This window comes from Clavelina lepadiformis, chromosome 1 (assembly GCF_947623445.1).
Source record: "Clavelina lepadiformis chromosome 1, kaClaLepa1.1, whole genome shotgun sequence".
NCBI classification, from domain to species: domain Eukaryota; kingdom Metazoa; phylum Chordata; class Ascidiacea; order Aplousobranchia; family Clavelinidae; genus Clavelina; species Clavelina lepadiformis.
Genome location: NC_135240.1, coordinates 14,971,136 through 14,998,902, shown reverse-complemented (window position 1 = coordinate 14,998,902; position 27,767 = coordinate 14,971,136). Strand labels below are relative to the sequence as shown.

Here is a 27,767-nt window from a genome sequence, read left to right as displayed (position 1 = left end):
CTTTAACCTTAAACTATAGCTGCCGACAGCACAAAAAAAAACTAACATTTCATTCTTAATGCAGAATTTATTGTCAGAAATGTGGGTATATTCACTTATAAAACAAATTTGTAAATAACAATACAGTATCAGTTAATATCACAAAACTTGCAAAGTTTACGAGCCTTTACCAGTATAGTTTTATGACACTACCAATCTATACACGATATGCGACTCATGTTGTCAAATAATATATCACCTCCCACATAACATGAAGTTCCAGCTGACAGTAATTGGTGAAAGTGTTCAAATGTCACTAATTTTAAATCAATAAAAGATAACGCCTAAATGATCTGACAATAATTAACTTCTTTTCAATTTTAGTTTGATGACTGGTTGTCGTTGCTAGTGTTTGACTTTCGGTTGTCTTCTTCCAGAGCTTTTGCAAATGCTTCCACATCTAAAAAACATGATAAATTTGAATGCTCGACCGATATTTACACGGAGCTGTAAAGGTGTGCAACCGTGCATACGCCGCAACTTCATTAAGAAAGCAATACTAAATTGAGCTTAAAGTATCGAAACTTTTCATAAGGAACTGTAGGGGCCTTCCCAAAATAAATGCTACACAAGAAAAGAGACTACAGTCGAGCCTTGTTACTACGAACCCAGTTTATAACATTTACACCTCCAATGTATTATACCTTTTTGACTTCGGTCACAGCGAACACCTTTATAACGTAAACATGGATACAACATTCAACTTTTCTCTGCAAAAGCCGCCTTCCCTATGCAACGTACATGTTCTCGCTTGTTGATAAAACTAATAATTACTTAACAATTAGTAATGGTTACTTTCTAAAAACTAATTATATAATCCCATCTGAAGATGGCAGACGATGCTTCTAATCTATAACCTTTAAAGCCTATACTACACAAGGATATAGAAAAGTGGTTCCCAACTTTTTCTGAACACGGGCCCCATAAAATAATTTTAAATCTGCGATTCCCCCATGAAAAACAATCAATAGAATAATTAACTTTACAATCTTTGCTGGTCGTAATATGCTATAGATTCACTTCTATACTACAGTAAGTGTTCCCCCAAATTATTAATATGGTTCTTTAAAGGTCTACTATCAGTCTGTCATGAGACATGAGCTACTTCTCCTGCGCAAAATCTTTTTTTGCGTTTTAAATACATATTGGATTTTGTACAGGATAATACGGATGGATATGTACTGTAATGTCATTGTTATAATCACCATTTACTTTGGTCAACAAATTGTTTCGTACTCTATGATAATTTTTTTAGGCTTGCAACAGGGAACAGGCCTATTTAACTAATCGAACATCATAATTAAATATCAAACATTTTAATTATAATAACTGTCTAAACTATTTGAATAAATAAATAATTGGAGTTTATCATAACATTCACAGGCCATCTGAACCCAACGTTGGGAACAATTGATATACAATAGAAATCGCCTATAGTGACACCTGAATGGGCCTCTGAAAAAGTGTCACTGGATATGCATGTCATTACAGGTGAAGTCAAGTAAATGGGCCGCAAATGAACCGGCATTGCAATTTTTTTTAATCCGCTACTACAGTGCAATACAAAGACAATAAAATCGTTTAAAAATGTAGGCTACTACAAGTGATAGCCTATGCATACAAAGTAGAACAAAAAAACCACTAAAATCAAAAACAGTAATGTCCCCTCAAGCCACGAGCAGAGTATGAAGACCTTACATGAAAAATTCACATACAAAAAAAAAGTGCATGAGAAAGGATACGATAGCTAATATTACCACACTGCAGAAACAAGTTCAAACCACGACTGGATACAATCTGAAACATATATGGTAAAATTATCTGGGAAAAAAAGAAAATAAAACTTGGATGAAACAAATGCTGTGAATATCTTTAAGGAATGCGAATGAAAAGTTCCGGGTAAAAGACTCAAGTATTAAGATACCGCCATATTTCCTCCTCCATTTCAAACTGAGACCAACAACTATGCAAATTACAGCAACAATTTTTTATTATTTTGAACTATTTTTTTAAGCTCAGCTACCAAAACGATCGCAAGAAAATAAGATGGAAAAACCAAAAACAAATTTTTTGTGTTTTTATGTCTTTGGGGTCGCTGATGCTGAATTCGGTGCTTTTTTTGTCTAATGTTAATGATTTTTAAGATATTTCCAAAAATATATTTTCCCCAATTGAGAACAAATTTTATTGTACTGTGACGATGTTGGATGTTACCCTTACCCTTTGAGGACCAGTGGTACACATGTGTACCACAGAAATATTGCACCTCAGTGCCTTGTCTTTACAATTTTTTTTTGGGACTTGCCCCCAAGTTTATTTTAAACATTTGAAGTAATAGGTTGTGAGTGTCTAACATAGGTTTATATTTCGCAAAAACCTTGTTGTCCTGAAATGTAAAGTCTGGTGAAACTCATCAAAAACAATAAAAAAGGAAATAAAGCTCTAGTAATCATGGTCTGAAACTAGCAAATGTAATAAGCAGGGAGCTTACAACGCAAAAATTATCATTAGTTTCATATAAACCAAAACTACTCAAATAAGCAGTTTACTTCATGAACCGATGGTCTATTAAGCGGACGTTATACTGTAGTTGTATTTTTAAATGAGAAATCGTTCAAGTTAATTTGGCCACAACAATGATCTCTAACCTTATCAATGTCCTGAATGACTGACTAGAAATTAAGCAGTTGCACACAGACGCTGCAGTGGAGTCAGATAAACAAACTATCTAGCCATGAAAAGCCAGGCTCAGCCATTAGACCGCATCCTACCAAATAATTTTGCAACTTTTTTGCTTAGTATAGATACTGACATAATGCACAGTGTTACCAGAAGGCCAACCCACCTATTATAGCATTTATTGCTGAAGCAAGGGTAAATAGAAAGGGATTTGGCACCACATATGCACCAAAAGGCAAAAACTTTAAAGAAGGAGCTTTTACTTTTTAGGTAGTGACAACTGACAACTCTTCATTATTAGAAGGGTAACTTGGTTAGGCACTTATTTCTCACTTTCATAATACTGTATTTTCTTGAATAGAAACCGCCCTTGAATAGAAGCCGCCCTCGAATAGAAACCGCACGATTTGATTAAAAATAAACAATAGAAGCCGCACTCGAACAGAAGCCACCCTCACATAGAAGCAGCAGAAGACAATGCTGAAATCGCTTCGGAGTAATGTAAAGGATGTCATTGAGAGCTTGCACATGCGAAAAACAACAGTTGTCACATAGTGATCGGATAGTAATAGAATAAAACCTTTTTGTTATAAGAGAGTGCGTGAATTTTATTGTCACCTAATCAACACTACCGGTACCTCATGTAATAAAAATAGAAGCCGCCCTCGAATAGAAGCCACACAAAAAGTTCAAAAATAAAAATTAGTAGCCGCGGTTTCTATTCAAGAAAATAGGGTACATGCTTTGCTACATACAAAGTAAAAGTTCCTTCTTTGTTGCCATCTCAAGTTTGATACTGGCGGTGGATAAATTCAAAATACTAATTAATTATTTATCATTAAGTGGTCCTATATCTTAATGTCAAAAAGACAAATTGTCATTACTCAAATTCCACTCATAGTGAAACCTTGCTATTTTTTAACATAATGTATTTTCCAGCTCAAAAAGTAACCTAATCCTTGAAATATGTACCATACTAGAGAAATTAGCGGCACTTTGCAAGCGCAATTATTCCCATTCAGAAGTATTTATGCAGTTACATGCACCCAAAACTTGATGCCCAATCATCAGTTTACTGTTTTGGTTGTTATTTTATTATGTTAAAAAATGTGTGCCATTACGCTTGCCTAGTTTTAAAACTAACAAAGATAAGTAAACTTCATAACTCACCGCCTTTTGTGGCTGCTTTTTTTGCAGCTTCGGACAATCCAAACTGATCTAGCACAGACATCAGCTGACCAGTTGCAAGTGCAGAGCCAAAAGCTTCCATTGCTTGGTGGAAAAATGGTGAATGCAGTGTACCTCTGAGTTCATCAACTGTTTGGTTTAAGGTTTCACCTTGAGGTAAAAAGGGCTTTAGGCGTTCCTGAACCTATAGGTGAATACCAAAAATTTTTGTTGGATTCAATTACAACGTTTGTGATAGTGTCAAAGTTTCTGCCGCTGGTACAAACTTGCTAATAAAAAAAACCAGCAAAGGCACAACACTCTTATAGCTGTCATGAAATTACCATTTTAAAAATATGTTTATTATTATAATTTATTTTCCATGCATATTAGAAGTTTTTATGATTTTTTTACACAGCTGAAACTGGCTACTCGCATATCCATTTTGTCCAACGTAATTATACGATTATCCGATATATGCGTTTAAGCAATCTGCTCTAGGAAAAAGGTTTACCATGAACAGACGATTGTTTATTAGCCTTTAAAAACTACTATCTGGCCCAAAAACAGGGCTTGCCATGAGCATTGCAATTATTTTGTCTGATATTCCGCAGGAAAAAAACAGTTACAAGCTTGAAAATGTTATTGCGTCGAAAAACACATGACCTACAATTCTGTTTCGTTGGTACACTTTGCTAAGGAAAATATACAATTAACCGAATGAAAGCAGCAACTGAGACAAAAACCTTTTGCGACTAATCGATGTTTTTACATAACGTTAAATAGGATTTGATTTAGAACTTCAGATTTTCTATGCAATGATATATGTGTTTAAGTGGCATGCGATTAACCGATTTCGTCTGTAGATGCTTTTGCACGTGAGTGCATTTACTTTGGGCCCAAGACCAATAGGCAAACCTACACAAAAACATGTTGTGAAAAGTTTTGTACAACATGTTCTATGCCCACCACCATTTTAAATGCAATCAGTGCAAAATATGTGAGAAAAAACACCACAGCTTAAAACACTGAAATTTTAAAGACTTAAAAAACAACATGTACAAATTTCAAATGAACACAAAGAAGTCATGCACTGATCATTCTTGTTCATAAATTGGCATATTCGCAGCATCCTTAGAAGTTATTTTTGTGTATTGCATATGGTTTAGTGTTTAAAAACTTGAAGTAACATAATTACACAAACAACTTAATAATTAATCAACATTACAATGACTAAAAATTTGTTACCTTAGGATCAGACAAAAGTGGCAGCATGGACTCAGGCGTAACAATGTCAGCAAAATTGATACCTAAAAATTATAGTAACGTAAAACTTTAAATGATTCGGTTTATTTTATTGTGAAAGAAATAGAAAATTTAACATTGGCAAGAAACCATATTTTGATATAACTTTTGTTACTTTCATCACTGCATGATCGACTATGAGTTAAGAAATTGTTTACAATACATTAGGATGCCCTCTGTGTCTTTGAAAAAAAATTAAATACAAATGTTAACATTAATATTAAAATCAAACGCATCAACAGTTTACGAAGGTAGTAAAACTTTCACCATATTAGTAAAAAATGGGCCAAAAATAAAACATGCTTCCATCAAGAAATGTATGTAGAACAGCTCGGCAACCGAAGCTTAAGTGATCAGAAATGATAGCAGAGTTTATGAATTCTGGGGCAGTGCCATTCCTTGGAAAAAACGAACAATCAAACCCAGACGTTGATGAGACAAAAGTGTGTGAAAAAATATCCCAATTGATATAGAGTTATAACCTACATGCATTACCAAACTACCCTGCAGATTTTTTTCTAAATTTATCATGAACATAACAAAATTGAATCCAGAATTTTATACGACAAACAGAGAATCATCCAACATGCTTTCAACTGGATTGATATTGTTTGGAGATAAAAATTTGTGAATGCGATACAATTGCTAAGTACGATACTTATTCGAATAAAAAACTATTCGTCTAATCTTTTTTTTGAAGCATTTCATGCGAATACAAAAGGTGCTTCTGTTTATTCTAGCCATATAGAAATTATTTGACCAGTACCATGTGTACTACAATTACTGTGCGGCTAATCTGTAAATTCATTGTTATATTCACTTCTTTGAGTCTCCTTTGTTGACAAGTCCATGCATTTAGTAGGATAATTTTTAGCAAGATTTCACTTGCTTTCAAATCAAATTAAAGGCGGATTCTATTCTTTTTAAGATCATTTTGTGCGCCCCATCGTCATATTAATAAATATTGGTTTGGCCAGTGATTGTCCACGATAGCTTCCTTCATTTCCTCTATGATCAGCATTTTCTCGAGACAAACCACAATCAGTCATGTCTCTCTTAACTAAATCCATTCATCTCTTACTTAGTCTTCTTGTATTGCAGTTGCCATCCACTTCCATATCAAGCAATTTCTCACCCAGTCTCCACATCTCTTCCTCAGAACATTTCCCATCCATTTCAGACAACTCCTTCGTATAACATCGCTCACTGGGTTAACTACCATTTTCTCATGCGATGATAAAACAGTGTTAACTCACAGACACAGGACTATCCTCGTTTCTGTTTTATAAGCTCCATCATCTGCTTAACATTTATTGCTCCAAGTCTCCCTCTAAAACTATTCCTATATGCAAGTCATCATCTTTTTTCCCGTATAATCTGCAAGACAATTCAAAAACAAAACGTTCCAGTGCCACCCAACATGACACAAAGAAGGCTTTGTAGTGATGTAGTGTTGAGGAGTACTTTTGTTTTATCTGATAACATGGAGCTTGTTACAAGTCAGTGATATTAGTTCAAAGCAGTGTGTAACTGACAGCTAAGCTATACAAATTAAAAATTTTTTGATGATAACATTGCAGTGCATCACTGTGCAAATGCAAAAAAAACCTAGTGTAACAATAAATTAATGAAAGCAAAGTGTAATTGAAAACTGAAATGTTTTGTCTATACGGGCACGACTTGCATATATCTGGAGAAAAAAAACAAAATTTTTTGGATTTTCAATTTCATATTTTTCTGCTCCAGTAGCCTTTGAGTTTTGATCATTATTCAAAACCTCAGAAGGCTGTACAGTAAAATTACGGTACAGTGGTACCGTTTAATATGCCACGATTAACAATCTTACTCGCTTATAAAGCTAAAATTAAATACGATACCAATTCACTCCAATAGTTTCTGTTGTAAAATACAGATCCATAAGCCAAAAACCTTGCGTTCAAAATCTTCTTTCGAAGCACAACCGTGTGAAACTGAGTGCAAATAAAGGCAATAAAGGCTTTCAGCAAGGTGTGCTACATCAAATGCATCCAAGCGATGCACTGTTTCTTCACACTTTTTTTTGCATTTATCTTCTGGGTGGCAAACTAAATCTCTGATCCAACTGTTGCATCACAACCTCACTTATATAAGGGTTGGTCTTTTTTCCAAATTGTCTTTAGTGGTACTTTCTAAATCATCTTTAATTGTATTGTGACGTAACTGATCCAGAACTTACTTACTGAATTTAATTTGAAGTACAGCAAGAGTACAGTATATTTTGTTTTCGCATCTTTAAAATAATAAAACGATTTACAAATTTGCATCATATATGATGTAAGATTGTTTACTGACATACATGTAGCGTAGGTCAAATAACAGTATGGCACTGTACCGTGTAAAGTACATATACCAACTTATGAACATTTCAAGATAGTGCAAATAGATTGTCGTACTTTTATTAAGCTATTACCGTAATGTACTGTAGTTTACATATTTCTCTAAATGAAATACTGAGTGATTAGGGCTTGCTAAATTATAAATCTGCTATATACTAGGTATTTTACATTGCTATATCTCAAAAATACTAGAGAATTTGTCTGTTATATATGATAAATGATCCATTAAAAGCGAGATTAAATGCATTAAGATAAGAAAACATGTGGACTAGAAATAATGGCCATGTCCATTAAAGGGTCAACTAAAACTAAAACTAGGTGTATCCAAACAAATTTTGAACGGTGACAAATCAAATTGCAATGCCTTTTCAATTGTGATCGACAGATGCCTCTCTGTACTGCTGAGTAGAATAGCTCAGTATATATAAATACATACGTTGCTCAAATTGTTGTTTTGGTACACCCATCTGGGAAAGTATATCTTGAAGTTGACTAAGTTGAACTTGAGACTGGGGAGCAATAGCAGACCTGCAATAAGTCATCAATGATATTAAATCGTGATTAGCATATCTGTGACTAATGGTAAACACAGGCTGCAGTAAAGTAGTCAAGAATAATTTTTTTTTAAATCCTGTGTATCTATCCAAGAGATGTTATTTATATTTCATTTACAAGCTAAGCTGGTTTACTCTTTCTCCAGAATAATTGATACCTAAATTGAATCATTTTATGACATGACCATTATGTTCACACAATAACTCCAACTTCAAGCATATGTGTTAGAACCACAGGAATGTACAGATATTCCAACAATCCATTACATAATGGCTGCATTATCAGTTGACGCTGTGTTAACTTCAATAATTTTGCTGTTATAATTAAGGGTAAAACTCATTGTAAAATGTAACACTTACCCAGAAGTTGATGAAGATTCAGCTGAAACATTAGTGTTGGGTAGTGAACTGCTACTTGACTCTTGTTTTGCTGTTGAATTGCGCTGACTTCGACCAGGAAGATTGCCTATACAGAATAGCAATTTAAGGTTTTGCTCGAAAATTCTGAGACATTGTGAGATAAAACTGAAAAATGGTCACTGAGAATAATAATTCACATAAAAAAATTGAAAGGTTTAATACGCAAAAAGTCAGCTTGTAGAAATGGGTCAAAAACAAAACTACTTTGATTCTTAGAATGTGAACAATTTAACACTAGAACGACGGAAGAAACTATATACCATTAACGACAGAGGGTGTCAAAATCAACACTTACGCTTTTAGCGAAAGAACATCACTCAAGTTCACTTGTAGAACGTTTATTTGAGCAGACATGTGTAGTTATTTACATTTCAAACTAAGTTATGACAACAAACTGTGAGTTCTTAAAACTGAAATTGCAATTTATAGTTATTCTTGCTGCGAGATGCATTTCTTGCACTCAGTAAGTTTCTCAGTCACCAGTACCACATCATCCGCAGGTTGGCTTTCGGCAGTGCTGGCAAATGGTTACCGTGTTATTGTTGCACAGCTGCCCCGCACATTTTCGTCGCTTCCCTGAAGGTCTGGAGAGATCTTCCTTTGTTTCGTTTTGTCTGAGCTTTGCACTGTTTGCTACATAAGCGCTACTCAGCTCATCGACCAGTTGTAAGATAAACGTAGGATGGCTGATTTTGCTGTCTGAGGCTTTCTTGAATAAGATTCATGAATTCAATCCAGCAATATCTAAAATGTTAGTCCAAATGGTCGTTGGCCATCTTCTAGTTGATGCATGTGTTGAGTATTGCCAGGCCATTTGATGAAACACATCAACACCAACTTTGTTGTGATCATAAAATGAATAACAAGTGGTTTCTTCTTTTCTGTTGAGTCCGTTGCTGGAGAATTATACATGGTTGAAATAAGATTAACGTTTTTCTTTTGCTTACATTGGTAATTTAGCAAGCACTTTTTGTCATTATTGTACAAAAACTTGCTGGAGAAGTTCTCGTTATTTCCTTCAGTTACTTCTTTAGGAATGCACAGAACCGTTTTTTTCTTCATCAGATAAGCTGCTTCAATCATTAGGATGATACAGCTCTTCTTCATCACTTAAAATATCACTGAGACATGATCCGTTATCGAAAAACTTTCTTTATCCGACCCATCATTGTCAGAGTCCTCCTGCAGCATAGATATAGCTTCTCCAAGAGTATACATTGGGCGCATTCCATTCGAAGACATAATGAATGCTCAACTTCTCTTTTTTTCTAAAACCTACTGTCAATTTAGCAATGCCTGTTATAAGTAAAATGTTATAAAAATAAATGTAGTTCATTTCAGTATCAAAATAGTTTAGCCAAACGATAGAAGGTTATATCTGTCGGACACTAAAAGCTGAGAAAACCCTCATCGGCAATGGAACACTTTCAGTTTACTCTTTCATGATGTAAGCTAACTGTAGGCTATTTTGTTCAGTGTCTGTCTACTTGTCAAGAAGTAGAATTCATTCACCTATTTTGTCAGGTGCCTGTCTAAATTCCTCTGCTTCTAAAATGCCTTGCAGCAACAAACTATTGTAAATCGTTCTATTTACAGTTCATCTATTGTTGTACTATTGTGATGTCAGCGATAACACAAACTGAGTACTAGTAATAATAATCCAAAAACATGGCTTGTGTCGATTTCTACACCTTCGTTGTTAAAGGTATACCCTCTGATAAAAAATTTATTATTATCATAATTATTATAAACACAGACCAGAAGTTAAGCTTGAGCAAATACATGAAGCTACAAAAAACTCACATGGTGGTAGGAGAACAAAAAAGGCTAAATTCAGAAACCGTAGATTACAAAGTGTCGATTTCGACACCTTCGTCGTTCTAGTGTTAAGGAAATTTTCGGTCAAGTTTTGAGTACTCAGACATGACATCACAAAGTCATTAATGATCATAGTTATTCATACTGTAAAACAGTGTCGAGGCGATTATATCTACCACGTAACTGAATAAGCAATCAAATAAACATTAATTTAAATCATTTACTCCATCACTAATTGAGATTTGTAAACAATTGGTACACACAAATCAAATATCTAGGCATTATTCGATTAAGTAATTGATTTTTCTAAGATTTTGGTCTATTGCTGTAATTTGAATAAACTGTGTATTCTGGACAAATAAATCGATTACTTTTCATTCAACTTCCAGATTCTTAATTAAATGAGCTAATCAACTACAAAACAGCTCATAAATTGTTATATTAGTTTTGAAATAATATTCTATACATTAATTAAGCTGATCAATTTGACTACAATAGGTTTTAGAATTACACCTAGAAAACTCAGCGCAAAATTATAAAAATATTGTAGATAAACGTCTGTAAACTGTACCATTTCTAACAGTTTTGCTATTTTAATTTATATTTAGTGCTCATTGTTCTACATTTACACAATTTATTACGAGGTGTCAATGGAATTGTTTGCCAGTGGCAAACTGCAAACAATAACTAACATTTTATTGACCGAGCAGTCTGTTAACTGTTAAGAAACAGCTATTTATAGCTGGTCGAGCTAAACTGCCAAGTTGTTAACGATTAAATTAAATTCTACTTGGGATAAAGATTAACCGTTAAATATGACTGGAAAATCTATAAAAATTCGAGCTAACAACAAACTTATTAATTAATTATCAATAAATCTTTTACCGGTACTATGTCATTTGTGCCTGAATATTTCACCAAATCACTAGGTGCAAATACTGAATTTATTCAAATAAAATTTGAAATATTTGGTTACCAATAAAATGCTTGCAATTGACAATATACAAACACCCTGACAAATATATAACCCTGCTTAAATACAAACATGTTGTGGGATTGTATTTTGTCCATAAAAAGCAATATAACATTGCGTACTGGGAAAAACAAACAACACCAGGCAACATCAACTTCTTGTTACCACTATAGCCAATTAAGTTTGCAATTATGCTCATGCTGACGTAAAAACGGCATTTTACAAATGTGCATGTGTCAAATTGCTCTAATAAGCGGAGAATTGCTAATGCCGAAATAATTACTGTATTCGTTCTGTATCAGCAAAAACTTATCTAATTTAAGCGGTTTTCTGTATAAACCAATGCTCTATTAAACAGGTTTCACTGTAGCAACACACCTGAACCTACAAGACTTCCCAAACCGCCACCAGCTGCCATTAGTTGAAGTAATTGTTGTTGGTCCATATTATTGAACAAATCCTACAAAATTTTTAACAAACTATGATTAAGAACTGAACAACCTCGAACAAAAAAAATGTGAATACATACATAAATCTATGAACAATAAAAACAATCTAAACATAAATACAACATGAATAACAATGCTTTTATAAAGAACAAATCTTCAAGTCATTGTAAATTAGTTAATAATGCACCAGTTGATAACAAGCATGAAAACAATGTTATGTCAAGTGTACCAAAGCTGCCATTTTGACCCTATCCAAATATACTTAAATTTTGTCTAAAATGTTGTGTAGCATGACTGACTCATGCACTTAAATATTTTGTAGTTTTAGAAATATGATGCTTTAAAAGTTTGCTTGCCCTTCACCTACTTTATTGGTTAACTTTTGGTCTTTCACAGGGATCTAATGTCAAAATAGAATAAACTTTCATTGAACATGGGGAAAAAAAGCCTGAGAGTTACTCTATTTTGAAACGAAATAAATTTTGGGTCATATTTGAAAAACTATAACTTTTGAACAAGTACAATGCCATAATTATTGCAAATGATCCTTGACTACAAGACTACAACTTAGTACGTTTGATAAAAAAAATGTCAATTATGTGAAAGTTATCTCACATCAAAATATGATCCAGATGCAAACGTGTCAAAATAGCACCATTTTCTGAGATGTAAATATTTCTGTTGGCAAATATATACAACCACAAATTCGTCATAAATGAAAAATCTTTCCTCCGAGTACTTGTAAACTAAGCTTTATTTATTTGTCTCAACTATTAAGTTTGGGAGTACTTTTGCACCCCCTCAAAATTTTATCCTTCAATTATAATATAATTGTCTAAATCATATGTTTTGTAACTTAAGATTAGCAAAATACTAGTTGAGATTAAGTATGTATATGTATTAGTCATCATACTATGAAGTTCAGAGCTTCACAGAAGACTATTATTCATGGCTATACATCAATATACTAGTGCTATACAACCGGTTATTATGGGATGTTCTGATGAACTTAGGTTTGCAAGCACAAATGATTCTAAGTCTACAAGGGCATTCTTTATTTTAATAAACTAATACCATATAGGTTGGCGTATAAGCCAAATTTTTTGATGAAAATAATGGGGCAAAAAATGAGAGGGAGTTTATGCAGTCTACCAAAAATCTGGAACAAACATTTATGTCACATCGGCCCAATTCCGTTTGTGCAATCACAGCAGAGCAGAACACATGTCATCTTTAAACAACAAAATTAAAGAATTTACACGCGAAGTAATTGTTCAACTCTGTTTGACTTGCTGCTAAAAATTATGAGAGATGACGTACTCGTAATTGACGTTAACGACAATGACACGATAACGTTCACCTTTTTCAAAGTACTTCCTACCTGCTGAAAGTGGATGTACAGTTAAAGTTTTTAGACTCAAGTGGTAAGAAGTGCATGCCCAGCGAAAAATGGTCTCTTTTCAGTATGTTTCTTAACCAAGGGTCTTGCCAGCCTTTAGCGTTTGATCTCGTATTGATCAGGAAAATTTACCTCCACAAATGGTCGTCGATTTTACCAACGTTGATATGAGCTTTATCCACGGTTGGAATATTCACTGAAACTGGACAAATTTTTTTGCTTGGCATACTGTTTGTTTGGTCGCGAATCTTCCTTTTTTATCAAAGAAGGTATGGGTTCATGGCAGCATTGTGATGCTAAGTTTCATCGCCACAATGCTGCAACTGCTTATCAGCAAAACAACCACATGTGATCGGAAAGAACTAGAAAAACTTGTCCTGAAATGGAAATGCTGCTGTCCAGACAAAGTGAATAAAAGAAAAAAACGAGATGCTAATAAAACATCTCTTAACAGATATGCTTTAATTCATATTTCGCGGCTACTCAAACTTGTAAGGCAAAATATACCACTACGAGACTGCTGATTCAGCAAATCAAGGCAATTTTTAAGATGCAGTGTGATATAGACCTAAAGATAAAAGAATGGAGAAGTAAAAATTGAACATACACAAGTCCTGAGATACGTGAAATAATTGTCATTTGGAGTGAATATGTGGAACAAAAAATTATACCGTAAAGTAAATTCACCCATGGCACATCATCATCATATTCCTTTATAATAATAATCGTGGCCAAAACAGTAGATATATGCAGTCTTGAGCAATTGTTCCTGCAAATTTCTTACATTTACCACCAAGATATGGTTACAGAATAATCCCGGAGGTTCGTTGCATGCGAGCAAACAAATGCAGAGTATGTTTCTAGTGCTTTATGTTCTCTTGGTTTAGAGCAGGGGTGTCCAACCCGTGGTCCGCGCGGTATTTTTCAAAATGACTTATATTATCAACTGAATCGCCTACGTAATTTATGGCAAACTTACATTCTGAGAAATTGGCATTTATAGTTTGCTTTATTTGTCTATTTCTCTATACTATAGAGCCGTGGTTCCCAACGCATGGGTCGTGACCCAAAGTTGGGTCGCCAGATTATTTTTCGGGTCGCTTATTTTTCTGGCATATTGTATTTTGGGCAAAAAATTACAATAAAAAAATTGATAACTTGAAGAGATGATAAAACTTGAAAATATAAACTCCAAGTCATGAAGCGTTTCATGTCGAGACATCAGAGTACTGTTCTGCGTGACGCTTAAGTAATTTTGCATCAGTTGCATTTTGTCGTACAAAGAGCTCAGGCAGCGAAAAGGTTTTGAGCGCGTCGTGTGAACACTGAAGACCGCAGACTTATTTCATGAAGGTACACTCGTTGGGAAGATAGTTGATAGCCAATAGCCAAGTTGCATGCAATTTTGGCTTGCTAGCTTCAGCAGCTCGCTATAAACCTTTGTAGCATGTTCGTAGTATAAGAATTTTTGACAGTTATTGTTTGCATTAGGTATTGCAGAGTGAACTATATTTTTGTTAATTTTTAAGTTTACGAATGGCAAAACGATCATACAATGAAGCGTTTGTAAAACTTGGTTTCACAGAACTAGACGGTAAACCAAAATGTGTGGTATGTCTGAAAGTTCTCTCGGCAGAATCAATGATAAAAAACAAATTGGAATGACACTTAGAGAAAAATCATCCAAACTGTGTGAATAAGCCTGTTGAATTTTTTAAGAGCAAGTTGAAATCGATTCAAGATCAAAAAAGTATTATGACAGCATTAGAGCACAAAATAAATTAGCTGTTTACTCGTCGTATGTTGCGTCCTATCAAATTGTTAAGCAGAAAAAACCTCACCTATAGTGAACCTCTAACGCCTAATAGCCAAAATGATTGGATAATAATTGATCCATTTGCTGGAAAGGACCTGCAGAACAGTTTATGGACATGACGACAGAAGCAGCAAATCGTATTTCTTTTGCGTGCTTCAAAGACAAATACCCCAAATATTCTGCAAATATCCACTTTTGGGCTTCCATGCACACAGTTTTAAAATTTGTTATTCAAAAACTGATTCCATTTGCAACAACTTGGCTTTCTGAGACTGGATTTAGCACCATGTGTCCATTGAAAACTAAACAGCGAAACCGGCTGGAAGTTGAAGCCGATATGCGGCTATGCTTAAGTAAAATAAAGCCTTGATTTCAAAAACTCAATGACAGCAATTGAGCACAGTTATCTCATTAGTGTGATATATGAAGTGATTTGATAAACATATTGTTTTCAGAAAAAATTGCTGCTTTTGAAGTGCTGTGTGTTTGCAACACAATCTTGTGTAACTTTTAAAATCTTACGACAATTTACTTGGGTCGCAAGATTTTATAAATCTGAATTTTTTTAAAAAATGGGTCGCCTTAAAAACGTGTTTGGAACCACTGCTATAGAGCAATAGATAGTACAGATAATAGATAACAGAGCAATAGAAAGATAATTAATATACCACAGTCTCTAGTGCAGGGGTGCACAACTGTTGAAGTTAATTTTATTGCATCACAATGCACATTGTTACACATCACATTTTCCACATTGTTGCATCCACATCCTTTCCACACAATCAGTCAGTCAGTATTATTTCTTGCTTTCTTGCTTCATTGAGGTACATCTGATATCAGAGAGGCATTTAGGAGTGAAAAATCTTCTGCACTTTGGAGTGATATAGAATATGACAAATAAGAAATGAAAAGCAAGCAACGCTAACAGAATATTCCAAGAAAGGTGGACATGTGGCTACTTTTCTGTGGATGTTGACAATAAGCCAATTTGCCTGATATGTAATCAACCTGTATCAGAATACAACATAAAGAGACATCACGTCAGTAGACATTCATCAGCTTATGATAAATATCCGATTGAGTTCAGACAAGATAAAGTGAAAGAATTAACAAAACTTCTTCATGGACAGAAAATGGTTTTATGGAAAGTTTCTTTGCAGCAGGAGTCAGTTGTGAAAGCAAGCTACATGGTGGCTGAAATAATTGCAAAAAAATCAAAGCCATTTACAGATGGACAATTTGCTAAGGAATGCATTGTTCGTGTTGCTGATGCCGCAAATCTGAGGACCAACGTTTGACCGCGTGACAAAAACGACGACGTAATTGTTCAAATTGTACTTCTCCAAACTTTTAACAGAGGTGATGGAATACGCCTGAGTCCCGAAGTCACAGGCGGAAACCGTCTATCCATCTATCACCTGAAGTAATTACGAGATAGCATAATTGTGTGATACCATGTTTTTAACTAGAAAAATTAACTTTATGCAGCACGCGAAAAAATTACTTTAACTGCTGAGGGTCGTGTTACATCTCAACACCTCTGTCATATCCGCCCCTGATGGGTGAAACAGTTTGGTATTTTGATCAATTGTAGTGGCTTACATCAGACAAGGGAGATTTTAAATCAAGTTACTGAGCCAATAACTGATTCAAATTAACTTTTATGGTTACTATGAGATTATAATATTTATAAGCAGTCCGTAATAAATGCAGTACGTACATGCTAAATGCGCAATGTAATGTAAACTGTATTGTAAATGTAACCATGTTTTACGTGATAGTGAAAGGTTAAAAGTTTATCATAATTCTACAAAGATGTTGCTAGAGCAACATTTACTACGACATATGGCCACCAAAAACAAATTAATTGAGTATTTTGAAGTTTTCATGAAAAGGTCGTCAGAATTCAAAACTTTTTAGGTGGTCCTTGAGCAGAAAAAGGTTGGTAACCACTGGTCCAGAATATGTAAAAAGTTTTGAAATACTATGTATAAACTTTTATGAATAATAAAACAACAAAAACTAAAAATAGTTGTTGACCACTAATACCTCTAGGTTAAAAAAACACCAATAAACTTTAATTGATGTATAACTTAGAATAAACTCTTGCATGTTGCATCATCTTACTTGTAAGGTTCCTTGGCCAACATCTTCTAGTCTACTAATACCAGACGATGATGTTTGATTTTGTCCTGATTGTAGATTATTCAGAACATCGTTTACTTTTTTCCAATACTCTTCATCTTTATCTGGTTTTGGTTCCTATGTCACATGACAAGAATAGTTGAAAACAAACATGTCTACCGGTAGACTATTCAAAAAAGTTCTTTCTGGCACTATGCAAGTTTTTGTTTTCAATGCAGCCTTCACAACTGCATGTACTGCAGACAAGTCATAGTTTACAACATTTTACTCTCAAACTTATTTGTAGTTGTTTACAGTGATATTAATAACCATGTCAATGTTAAATTGACAAAATGAAGGTTGAAGGGACATGGCCCAAATAAAGCATTTTCATGATTCAAAACAAATAACGTAAAAAACAAATGAACTGAATATCTGTTTGCTGAACTGGAGGAAATTCTCCCTTTGTGAAAATTAGACTTTTTATCTGACTATAATTGAATATAAATCGTACAATGGGTTTTGATGCCTAAAATTTCATCCGAACGTATGCACAATTTTTTTATGATCAACAAAGTTGTGATTATCCAAACCCTCACTTTGTATATAATTAAACAAAATCAGGCACATTTTGCTATGTAGCTAAATAACCAATTGCAATAAAGCAAACTAGCACTTGGATAAAAGTACCCTTCCGCTGGATCATAATACATGTCTACATAAAAAAAAATTTCTCTGGTCTTGGTTTTTATAACTGATTTTACCTAATTCAAGGTCACTGAATTAAAAAAGGAAATTAGATTTTTTCCATGGTATCAGGTTTTTAACTAATCTAAATCTAACTCCAATAAAATCCTAAATGGCTTAAATCGAATTTTTGTATCCATTCTCCTAACGCTAACCTAACCCCCTATCTTTAACTATTGGTTGCGTTATCTACTTAAGGTGAAATAATCACTCTGAAATCTTTAACAATGGGCTGCGTGAAATCTACATACGGTAAAATAGTCATTTTCCAAATTAAATACAGGCACTACAGTTTGCATCCTATTTCGTATCTATCTTGTGTTTCTTTTTATTTTTAACAAGGTATTGGTGGTTCAAAGTTGCATCTATGGGGATTAACAGTGATAGGGTAGATAAGGTCATTTACCATTGTTGTTTCAGGTGTCTGCATTAAAATTTTTTAATTATGGCTGCCACTATCATGCGTTTGAAGGTGTTTTTCACAGTTTCTTGTTTAACTTTGAACTTAAATTTTAGGTTTTCACTATTTCACCAGAAACTCTTTTGCTTAAAAAATGTTATCGTGTTCTTTGGCGGGTGTTAGCAACAACTGGCTTGATTTTTCAACCCCACCTCGCTTTTAACTTAAAATAAAATGATTGATTGCATGCAAATACGCATACGACGCAAAGGCGCGCATTGATAATCCTGAGCAATAGAGCGCATTGCAGTTTTAATTATGTTCACACTCGTGTACAAGTCATAGAAATAGTTTTGAGTGAAAACTCGGCCCAAAAAATTCGGCTTATACAGAAATAAAAATGGTAGTATCTCTTAGTTCGTTGCCAACCCCCTTTGATTATTTCTATTTGCGCCACTACATGTTAGTACAAATCCTTTCTCCAGTATATTTACCGACAACTCTCTTTGAATTAAGGCCAACATGTTTTTGGACTTGCTATTCACTTTAAGGCAACATTTTTCTGGACTTGTTGTACCTCACTTGAAGCTATCAGCAACGTGATGAAAGGGTTCAATGCCGAGAAATTAGAGCGGTGGACAAGATCCCTTAAAACATCAACTTTTCATATTTAAGCCACAGACATAGAATATTTTAAACAACCATACTGGCTGGTTAACTTAGTCCATCCATCTGTCCAAAAATAAGTTGATTGTCGCTTTCACAAAATTAAATCATTTCACTGTTAACGCCCATAGACTTTGAACAAAATAATATATTTTATTGCTTTGAGACAACAGTACCTTGTAATAAATGAAAAGAAATGTAAGATAGATACAAAATAGGATGCAAACTGTAAGTGCCTGAATTTAATTTGGAGAGTGACTATTCCACTGTATGTAGGTCACACATCACAGAAATAGTGGCAGCCTTTAATTTGGCATCTTTCTCTCTAGTACAAGGGTTCCCAACCTTTTTATGTTCTCGTACCACTTAGCCACCACGGATTGTCAACACGTACCACTATTTTCAAAACAACTAATTTGATCCAATATTCGCACAATAGCATTGTATTAATAACAATGACAGCAGGGAGCAAGATCGACAAAAGTAGCTTACTGAGTGCAGAGAATTTAGTACGGAAAGAAATAAAAGTGTTGTTCGCATATTTTCGCAACTCAAAATTAAATTGTTATACTACTATACTGTATATCGCATGCAACGGAGAGCTGCTCGCGTACCACCTGAAAAGCTCCCGCGTACCACCGGTTGGGAACCCCTGCTCTAGTACCTTGCGCAGAGAACATAACGCTCCCAAAGAAGTTAAAAGAGAAAAACAAGCTCGAGAATCGAAGAGAACATATCACATAAAATACGTTGCAAGTTGCAGGGTTCAAAATAATTACACACAGTATGCTGTTAAGGGGGCCAGCCGTTTTAAATCCTATTGTTTATTTTTCGTCATCGTCAGTGGGGGTATGAAAAGTAAAATGCTAACCATTATAACATAGAAAAACCTCAATTCATCCAGCAGACAATGACGGGAAAAAGCAGCAAAGCCTAAGGACTTAAAACGTACAAGAATGATGTTAACACATGATAAAGATGAGCAATGGTTAGCATGGTCACTAAAGCCAATATCCAAATAACAATAAAACAAAAAATGTGTGTTATGTGTTACACATGGATTTGAAACTTGATGCAGCAAGCTAAGTAAAAGCTGATAGTAGAAATAGGCTTCAGCAACACGGTAACAAAATAGAAATAAATAAATTCATTTAAAAAAAAATTAAAATACATTCACTTTATGCCAGTGATTCTTAAACTTATTTTGCTGCTCTGCCATTGTTAGCGAGTCTATACTACCTTCACTGAATAGATAACCTGAAAACCTTACGTTATTAATCAGCGTGGCTAGCCTACAAAAAGGGGGATAGCATGCTATCTAACCCCCTAGTTTTGCCAAATATGCTCTTTAAAATTCACAATCAGTTGGCCTATAATTGCACCGAACCATAATTGAGCCCCATTTCGTTCAGGAACAGGCTGGATTTCAACATGGGAAGTAAACCATAGACAAGGCTACTCTTATCACCCTAGATTTCAAGGATAGCTTCATGGATACAGAAAAGAGCATCGCTGTGTTTTTAGAGCTTACAACAGAATAATATTGCATTGTAAGCTTATAACCTCTGAGAGTTTAGCTCATTCCTTGAGAAGTTATTAGTAAAATGATAAAGATATTATATATACATATATACAAAACAGTCAAATCTTGATTATGCGAAGCTTTTTCACCAAAGTGAACTTCTTAAGATTATGACCAAGATTTACCTGCATCCAAAAAAACATCTTACGATTGGAGGATTTGAATTTCAAAAGATACACTCTTCCGGTGGTGCACTGTGAAACATGTGTTAGTTCACAATCATCTACACAAAATAACAAATTATTAGTTAAATTAATAGTTTTGAAATAAAATTCTTGATTACAACATAGTGTTATCACATGCCATATTATGCATTCAACAAACAAGAAAGCATGAGAGAACAGTGAAAAAGAAATAGCAGGTGAGAACAGTGACTTAAACCACACGCTTAATGCGTGCCAATATCGACTTCAGTTATCGGTTCATTTATGAAAAAGTGAAAACTAGCTAAAGTCAGTTTAAACCAGTTTTGCAACACTAGTGAACCTTTAATGAGTCAACTTTCACCCAATCAAATGTTAAACAACACAACATACTGGCTAACAAAAATTAAATATTCAACAAGATTTATAATTTGACCAACCGTTCTGACCGCCTTCTTTAGTAGAAATGCGTAGAAATTAAATAGTAAAAACCTGGAAATATAATAAGATCATCTTCTGTAGTTCCAGTGCTGCGATCTTTCCAGCAAAAGTGCATAAGTGAATCATCGGTCTGATATATGTATACCAGTCCCTTTCGTTTGTCAGGCATTACAGTTTTTCCCTGTAAAAGTGACAATAACTAAAATTCTACAAACTAAAAACTTTACTTGATCACAAAAAGATTCCCAATCAGCTTGTAGGCAACAGAAAGCGCAACCCAAAAACTCACAACATTGTGCTATTGTCAAATAGTCTGCAAGTCGAAGTTTGTGGAAAAAATGTAATACAGTATTGCGAAACTCGATTAATAGGTCAGTTTATAGAAGAAAATGCTTGTTATAGCAGTTTGTCTGAATGGTATAAAAGCATGTTTTTTTTAATTTCAAAATTAAAACAGTTATCAGTGTGAAGCAGTTACTATCCTGCAGTTATGTTGAAGAATGGTACCACCTGTCAAAGCTTGTTTTCCCTGTGGACCAATCAACTAAAAGTGAAGGCAAATATTACTTATAAAAAAGTTGGGGCGATTACGTCTTCTAAGTGTTTGAGTAAACAATAATCTAAATGGTTTTATTCGATCTGTATTCAGGCTTTGTGCATTATTATTACAAATAAATCCATTATTTTGTTTCATCCAAATGTTTTGGCAAAACTCAAGCATTATTTGATTAAGTAATTGATTTTTCTAAGATTTGGGTTAATTAATTAGAATAAACCTTGCGTTTTGGACAAATAAATATTAATCGAAAAAAAATTAATCATCATGTATAATTGGGAAAACAATTTGCTTTTAAGTTAACAGCAAACTTATTACCAATAAATTAAATATTTTTTTTACTTTGGTAACCTACAAATCGAATAACCAATCAATTGTGGCTAAATAATTGAATAATCAATCAATTACTAATGATGAATTATGAATTTTTTCGAATAAAATTCGATTACCAATGAATGTAAACGATTGACAATTAATTACGAATAACATTTGTCTTAATGTGGCTGATTCACCGTGTGTAGAATACAATCTTGCTTTGCACATTGCTGCTCTGTGTTCCTTGCAGCATCGTTATTGCTAGATATCAGTGTGCTGTGCGGATAATAGTGTGACTATTGATTAAATAATTATTAATCATGAGAGTAATGATAAGACTCAGAGCTACTCATACATATTTTAAGTATAGTGTACAGCACAAGAACAAAGTCTAATTTCAAGTAAGTTGTCTTGTTGTTTGCTATATACAGTCGAATCCAGTTAATTGCATTCTGGATAATCGCATAATCTGTTTTATCACATAAAGAGCGCAAATCTTAAACCATAGTCTATCATTTGTAAAGATAAAACTTCGGTTTAACTCAGAGCGGTTTATTGCATAATCCGCTTAATTGAATATAAATGAAGGTGATTTATTCGATTATTCAAAATATTTTAAAAGGTAAAACTGAAAAAACATGCACTGGGAGCGCACACGCAATGCGTAAGCTTTGTGACATGTACTGCGCTTTGTTACGAAGCAATCAAACAGACAATGCCAAATTTAAGCATTAACACGTGGCTGTCAATACACAGACATTAATTGTCAATTCGTACTGTTTTAGTTATATTTAACCTTTGCGTAAAGAAAGCGTTAAAGCGTTGCGTTAAGTTGATGCCATAATATGTGAAGAAGTTTTACGAAACAGACAAGTTGACGACATCAACGAAGAAAGCTCTGCTGACGCAATAGCTGCGACTACACCAAAAAATAAAGAAGTTCTGCATGCACTTGATACAAATCGTCGACGAATACAGTTTGAAGGGGAGGACATAGTCGCATTTGTTCGTTTAGAAACAAAAATGCAAGAAAGTATGCAAAATAAAATTAAACAAACATCAATCGCGCAGTATCTTCTTAAACAATAAATGTTAGAGTGTTTTGCGTGTTTGAATGAATGGATGATTGCAATACACAATAAACGTTAGTGTCTTGCATGTTGACGTTTTTACACATGACCAGCACGTCAAGTAAGACAATAAGTGGACTTTGCATTTTCACATAAACGCATAATTCATCTAATCGCATGAAAATGCTTGGCAAATTGACTATGCAATTAACCGGATTCGACTGTATAAGCAATATTTTGTGCTTCTTAATATTATACACCAGGGGTGTTCAAATGATTTCAGCCATGATCCACCACAACCAAACCTGACAAGGTGATGATCCACTAAATACGAATAGTAAATATATTGGACATGCTTTAATTTTTATGGTGCTTTATTTATGTAAATGTACCCTACATTGTAGGGCCTACAACATATTTATAACTTTGTAAAAGTCCAAAGTGAAGTGTGCTACAACTGCAAGATTGTTTCAAGACTACATTGGAAGATCCACACAAAAAGTTGAAAAGATCCGGATCCGGATCGAGATCCGCCATTTGAACACGCCCGTTATACACTATGTATTTGTTACATATAGGCTCTGTGGTTCAGGGCAGAAATAGTACGATAACTCTATCTTTGCAATATTATCTTATTGCTGTAGCAATAGCCATTTTAGAATCTAGTTTGACATAACCAATTGTCTTGTTTTCTGCTCATTTCGTATTAGTGTGGCTAGTAGTACTAATTTTAAAGCCATAATTTAAGTTACATGTCTTGTAAAACCTCACGTCAAGACACATAAACAGTTAAAAATAAAGGTACAGCACTAGGTTCGGCTGACCAAGAATAGAATCAGAAATAAGCGTATCACCGAACTCTATTACTTCTAAAAAAGCTGTAATAAAATGCTGAACAAACCAATCGGAGAACATTCCTGTGGTAACAATAGCAGTCATATCCATAATTTTTTTACGCTGATAAAACTTCTCTTAATTTCGACACAAGCTGTAACGACATGGTTAGGTTTGGCACATATTTCAGTTGTGTAATGTTCAAAGCGCAAACAGAAAAATTTATAACCCTCATAGAATGTTTAACACCATCGCACTTTGCCAAAATTACCATTATTTGACGACGTGCAATGCTTTGATAAATTACTGACAATTATTTAGATTAGGCAGATTTAACACTTGATAGCACAACCAAACCATCGACCTTATTGAAAATTCTTTTAAGTGCAGTAGGAGAACTTAACTAAATGATTCACTGAGGAAAATGATAAATGCATTTTTAAAAGCCCTGCCTGAGAGCATTGTGGTTCTATTAGCCTGAATTCCTGCAGAGGACCTCGGGGACATAGATCATAGAGCAGATGAAATAATGGTATAATGGTCAACCTTTGACTTGAAACATTTGACAGCTAGAATGGACGCAAAACGGGAACAAAATGAAAAAGCACAATTCAGCTAATGCTGTTTAAGGGACATGCAACCACAGATTTCAACAAGGCAATCATTGGCAAAGCACGAAAAATTATAATTATGTGGCTAGCTCATCTTACAAAAAGGGATATAGTTTACATGACAATCTATATGTTTTTTCAGGGCCAATACCGATTACTTAGTAGACATACAAACCGATAACCAATATTTGAAGCCAATATTAAATTGTAGTTAAATGGAGATATTGCCGTCAAAATCTTGAACCATACAGATTCTACCACTTAGTTTTTCTGAATTACATTTGGATACTTAAAAAATAGTTTGCGTTTCAAAAGGTTGTGGTGCAAGCAAAATCTTACACCATCAACGCATAACAGCATGGGAAAATACTTTGGAACTTAAACAGCTATGCATGTAAAATTTTCATTGCTGATTGGCCGTCTATTGCTGCCTTGACTCTGTGTAATTGGGACAATGCTAGAGACAGGGTAGCACCGTTTCTGGAGCAAGCCAAGTTATCCGGTTTTCAAGTGATCTGATATCGGCTGCCGGATTAAAAGGGCCAATACTGATATGCGTCAAAATGCGAAATATCGGTCTATCCCTATTTTTGATGCTGAAATCGATAAAATGTTTTCTGATGACGCCATAGGGAAAACTGCTTCAATTTTACTTCAAATCTTTTTCTTTTACCTAAGAAAGGTCGTTCTTGGCATTGAAGTCTTGATATGATAAATTTAAATAAAGGTGTTCAACCTATAAGCACTTACATGCCCACTTCTGAAAGCTGTTGTAGAGATCTATGTGGTATGGTACCCTAAACCTAAACCAGTGGTTCTCAACCTTTTTAGGCTTGCGGCACCATACAGAAGAGATAAGTAGTCTGCGGCACCAAGTGGTAGTATATAACACATTTTGCTGCTCTAACGTTCTGATTACCATTGTCTTTTACAGGGCTGGGGAGCCGGAGCCGGAGCCTGGAGCCTTGGAGCCAAGCATTTTCTCCGGAGCCGGAGCTGGAGCCTTTTTAAACATTTCTTGTGGAGCCGGAGCTGGAGCTGGAGCTACAAAATATTTATCAGCTCCAGCTCCAGTATTGAATATAACAAACTTTAATCACTACGCAACAAAATTTAAAAAAAATGTTTGTTTGGCTACATTTATTAAGTGTATCTGTATGATTTTCAAGCGCTGATTTCAAAAATGCTATTCAAATGCTATTCAAATGCTTTATTCAAAAATGCTTGGAGTTTTCTGTCTACTTTGAAGTTTTTGAAGACCTTTGCTATTGCAAAGATGTAGAAGGCCTGTTTGGTGCTGTTGGAATAGATCATGATCCTACTCAGTGGTGGCGTTTCATTGACAGTTCTACCAAAAGTCTTAAAGCAGTGTTACTTCACAATGGCAACATATATCCATCAATTCCACTTGCTTATTCCTTACAGATGAAAGAAGATTATGAAAACGTCAAGCAACTGCTCATTAAAATCAATTACACTCAGTTTAAGTGGTATGTTTGTGGTGACTTTAAAATGTTGGGAATTTTGCTTGGTCTGCAGGGTGGTTACTCAAAATACTCTTGCTTTCTGTGCTTGTGGAATAGTAGAGCTGACGGTGAGCACTATGAGAAAATTAATGGCCGACATGGGAAAAACTAAACCCAGGAATGTACAACGTTATTAGGGAACCTCTTGTAAGCCGGGAAATAGTTTTACTGCTTCCACTTCATATCAAATTAGGTCTAGTAAAACAGTTTGTCATAGCTTTGGATTTTCAAGGACAAGTTTTTCAAGAAATCCGTTCAATGTTTCCCCGACTATCACTTGCCAAAATAAAAGGAGGAATATTTGTTGGTCCTCAGATAAACACAATGCTAAAGTGTAAAGCTTGGAAGAAAAAATGAATGAAACAGAAAAAGAAGCGTGGCAAGCATTTCGAAGTGTGGTTGATGGATTTTTGGGAAATAAAAGGGACCGAAATTACAAAGAGTTGGTGGAGAAACTGATCAAAAGTTACCAAAACATGGGTTGTCGCATGTCTGTCAAACTTCATTTTTTATGTTCGCATCTGGATTTTTTTCAAGAAAATCTAGGTGACTTCAGTGAGGAGCACGGTGAGAGACTTCATCAGGATATTGAGCCAATGGAAAAATGATATAAAGGCCGCTGGTATAGTGTAATGATGGGAAACCACATTTGGTCTTTAGTAAGGCAAGACAGGAGTAGTCATAAAAGAAAAACTCGCTCAAAAGTACATTTTTGAACGACTCTTACTGTTTGACAAAACTATGTTACATTTATCTTCAAGCCTTCCTTACTAACGTTTTTAAACTGGTTTTTGCGTTTAATAAACCAAACAGAACCTTGATGTGGAGCTAAAATCTACTGCAGAGTAGAACACGATTTGAATTTTTGAAATATCAAAATTTGAATACAGTATTTCAAAAAGTAACGATGGTACAAAAAAACTAACTGGATTTTTGAACTCAGCACCCAAAAATACATAAAGGGGCATTAAAAAAAATAGCCAAACAAAAATTGTGTTACGTAGTGATAATTTGTCTTAGCTGCTATTTTTAAAACCTATACCGGAGCTGGAGCCGGAGCCGCTGTTCAAAAGTTTATAGCTCCGGAGCTGGAGCTAGTGGATGAATGCTTGATAGCTCCGGAGCTGGAGCCGGAGCCTATGCTTTTTTGCAGTGGCTCCCCAGCCCTGGACTCTTTTTCTTTTACTTTATTAACTACAAAACACATGTATGTATTTATGTTATTCTGTTAATGCGACTCATTAAACCTTATGGTCAGGTCAGATCAGGTCACGTATTATAAAGTTTAATGCCTACATTATTTATCTCTTAACATTGTTTTCCCGTTATTTTAAAATTTGTGATAAAACTGTATATATTCTAAATTACAAAAATAAGTAGTATATACTGTAACTGTTTCTTAAATCATTTGAATCCCCAGTTTATGTAAATAACCGCCTTGAAATTTAAAAGTTAGACGCTTACAGCCGTAGGCAAAGGTAAAATATACTGATGTCACAACTAAACTTATAAAAAACAAGGGTCTAGTAGGCAACTGCATCATGTCGTTGAGCACTGAAAAGTGCACTAAATCCTTGCAATTAGCACTTCAGAACAAACCTTAAAATTCATTTTTCCCGCACGGAATTCCACTAAATTCTTGTTGGAAATACTTGATGTATTGGAAAAAAGAGACATATTTGCACAGTATCCGTTAGCTTAAATGCTTTGAGACAAAAACAAGATAAATCATATACGAAAAGGCTTATAATAACACAC

The 27,767-nt window shown here is 34.5% G+C and overlaps 1 protein-coding gene across 1 annotated transcript; it reads right to left on the bottom strand.

Annotated features, from left to right (window-relative positions):
- Positions 1-47: 47 nt before the first annotated feature.
- LOC143444280 (proteasomal ubiquitin receptor ADRM1-like) lies at positions 48-27,767 on the bottom strand. The gene is made up of 10 exons (XM_076943471.1): positions 27,609-27,767; positions 21,149-21,278; positions 20,639-20,736; positions 17,122-17,256; positions 11,709-11,790; positions 8,480-8,585; positions 8,002-8,093; positions 5,134-5,195; positions 3,889-4,090; positions 48-439 (listed from the first exon to the last, which is right to left on the bottom strand). The coding sequence occupies exons 1-10, from the start codon at positions 27,684-27,686 to the stop codon at positions 360-362; spliced, it is 1,065 nt and encodes a 354-aa protein (XP_076799586.1). The 5' UTR covers positions 27,687-27,767; the 3' UTR covers positions 48-359.

What these genes read in the sequence shown, in the direction of transcription:
- LOC143444280 (XM_076943471.1), bottom strand. Translation starts at nt 27,686, where the DNA reads ATGTCTCTTTTTTCCAATACATCAAGTATTTCCAACAAGAATTTAGTG. An exon ending in AAAACAACAATTTGAGCAAC is followed by an intron (nt 5,196 to 8,001) that starts GTATGTATTTAT and finishes TATAATTTTTAG; the next exon opens with GTATCAATTTTGCTGACATT. An exon ending in AAAAGCAGCCACAAAAGGCG is followed by an intron (nt 440 to 3,888) that starts GTGAGTTATGAA and finishes CATGTTTTTTAG; the next exon opens with ATGTGGAAGCATTTGCAAAA.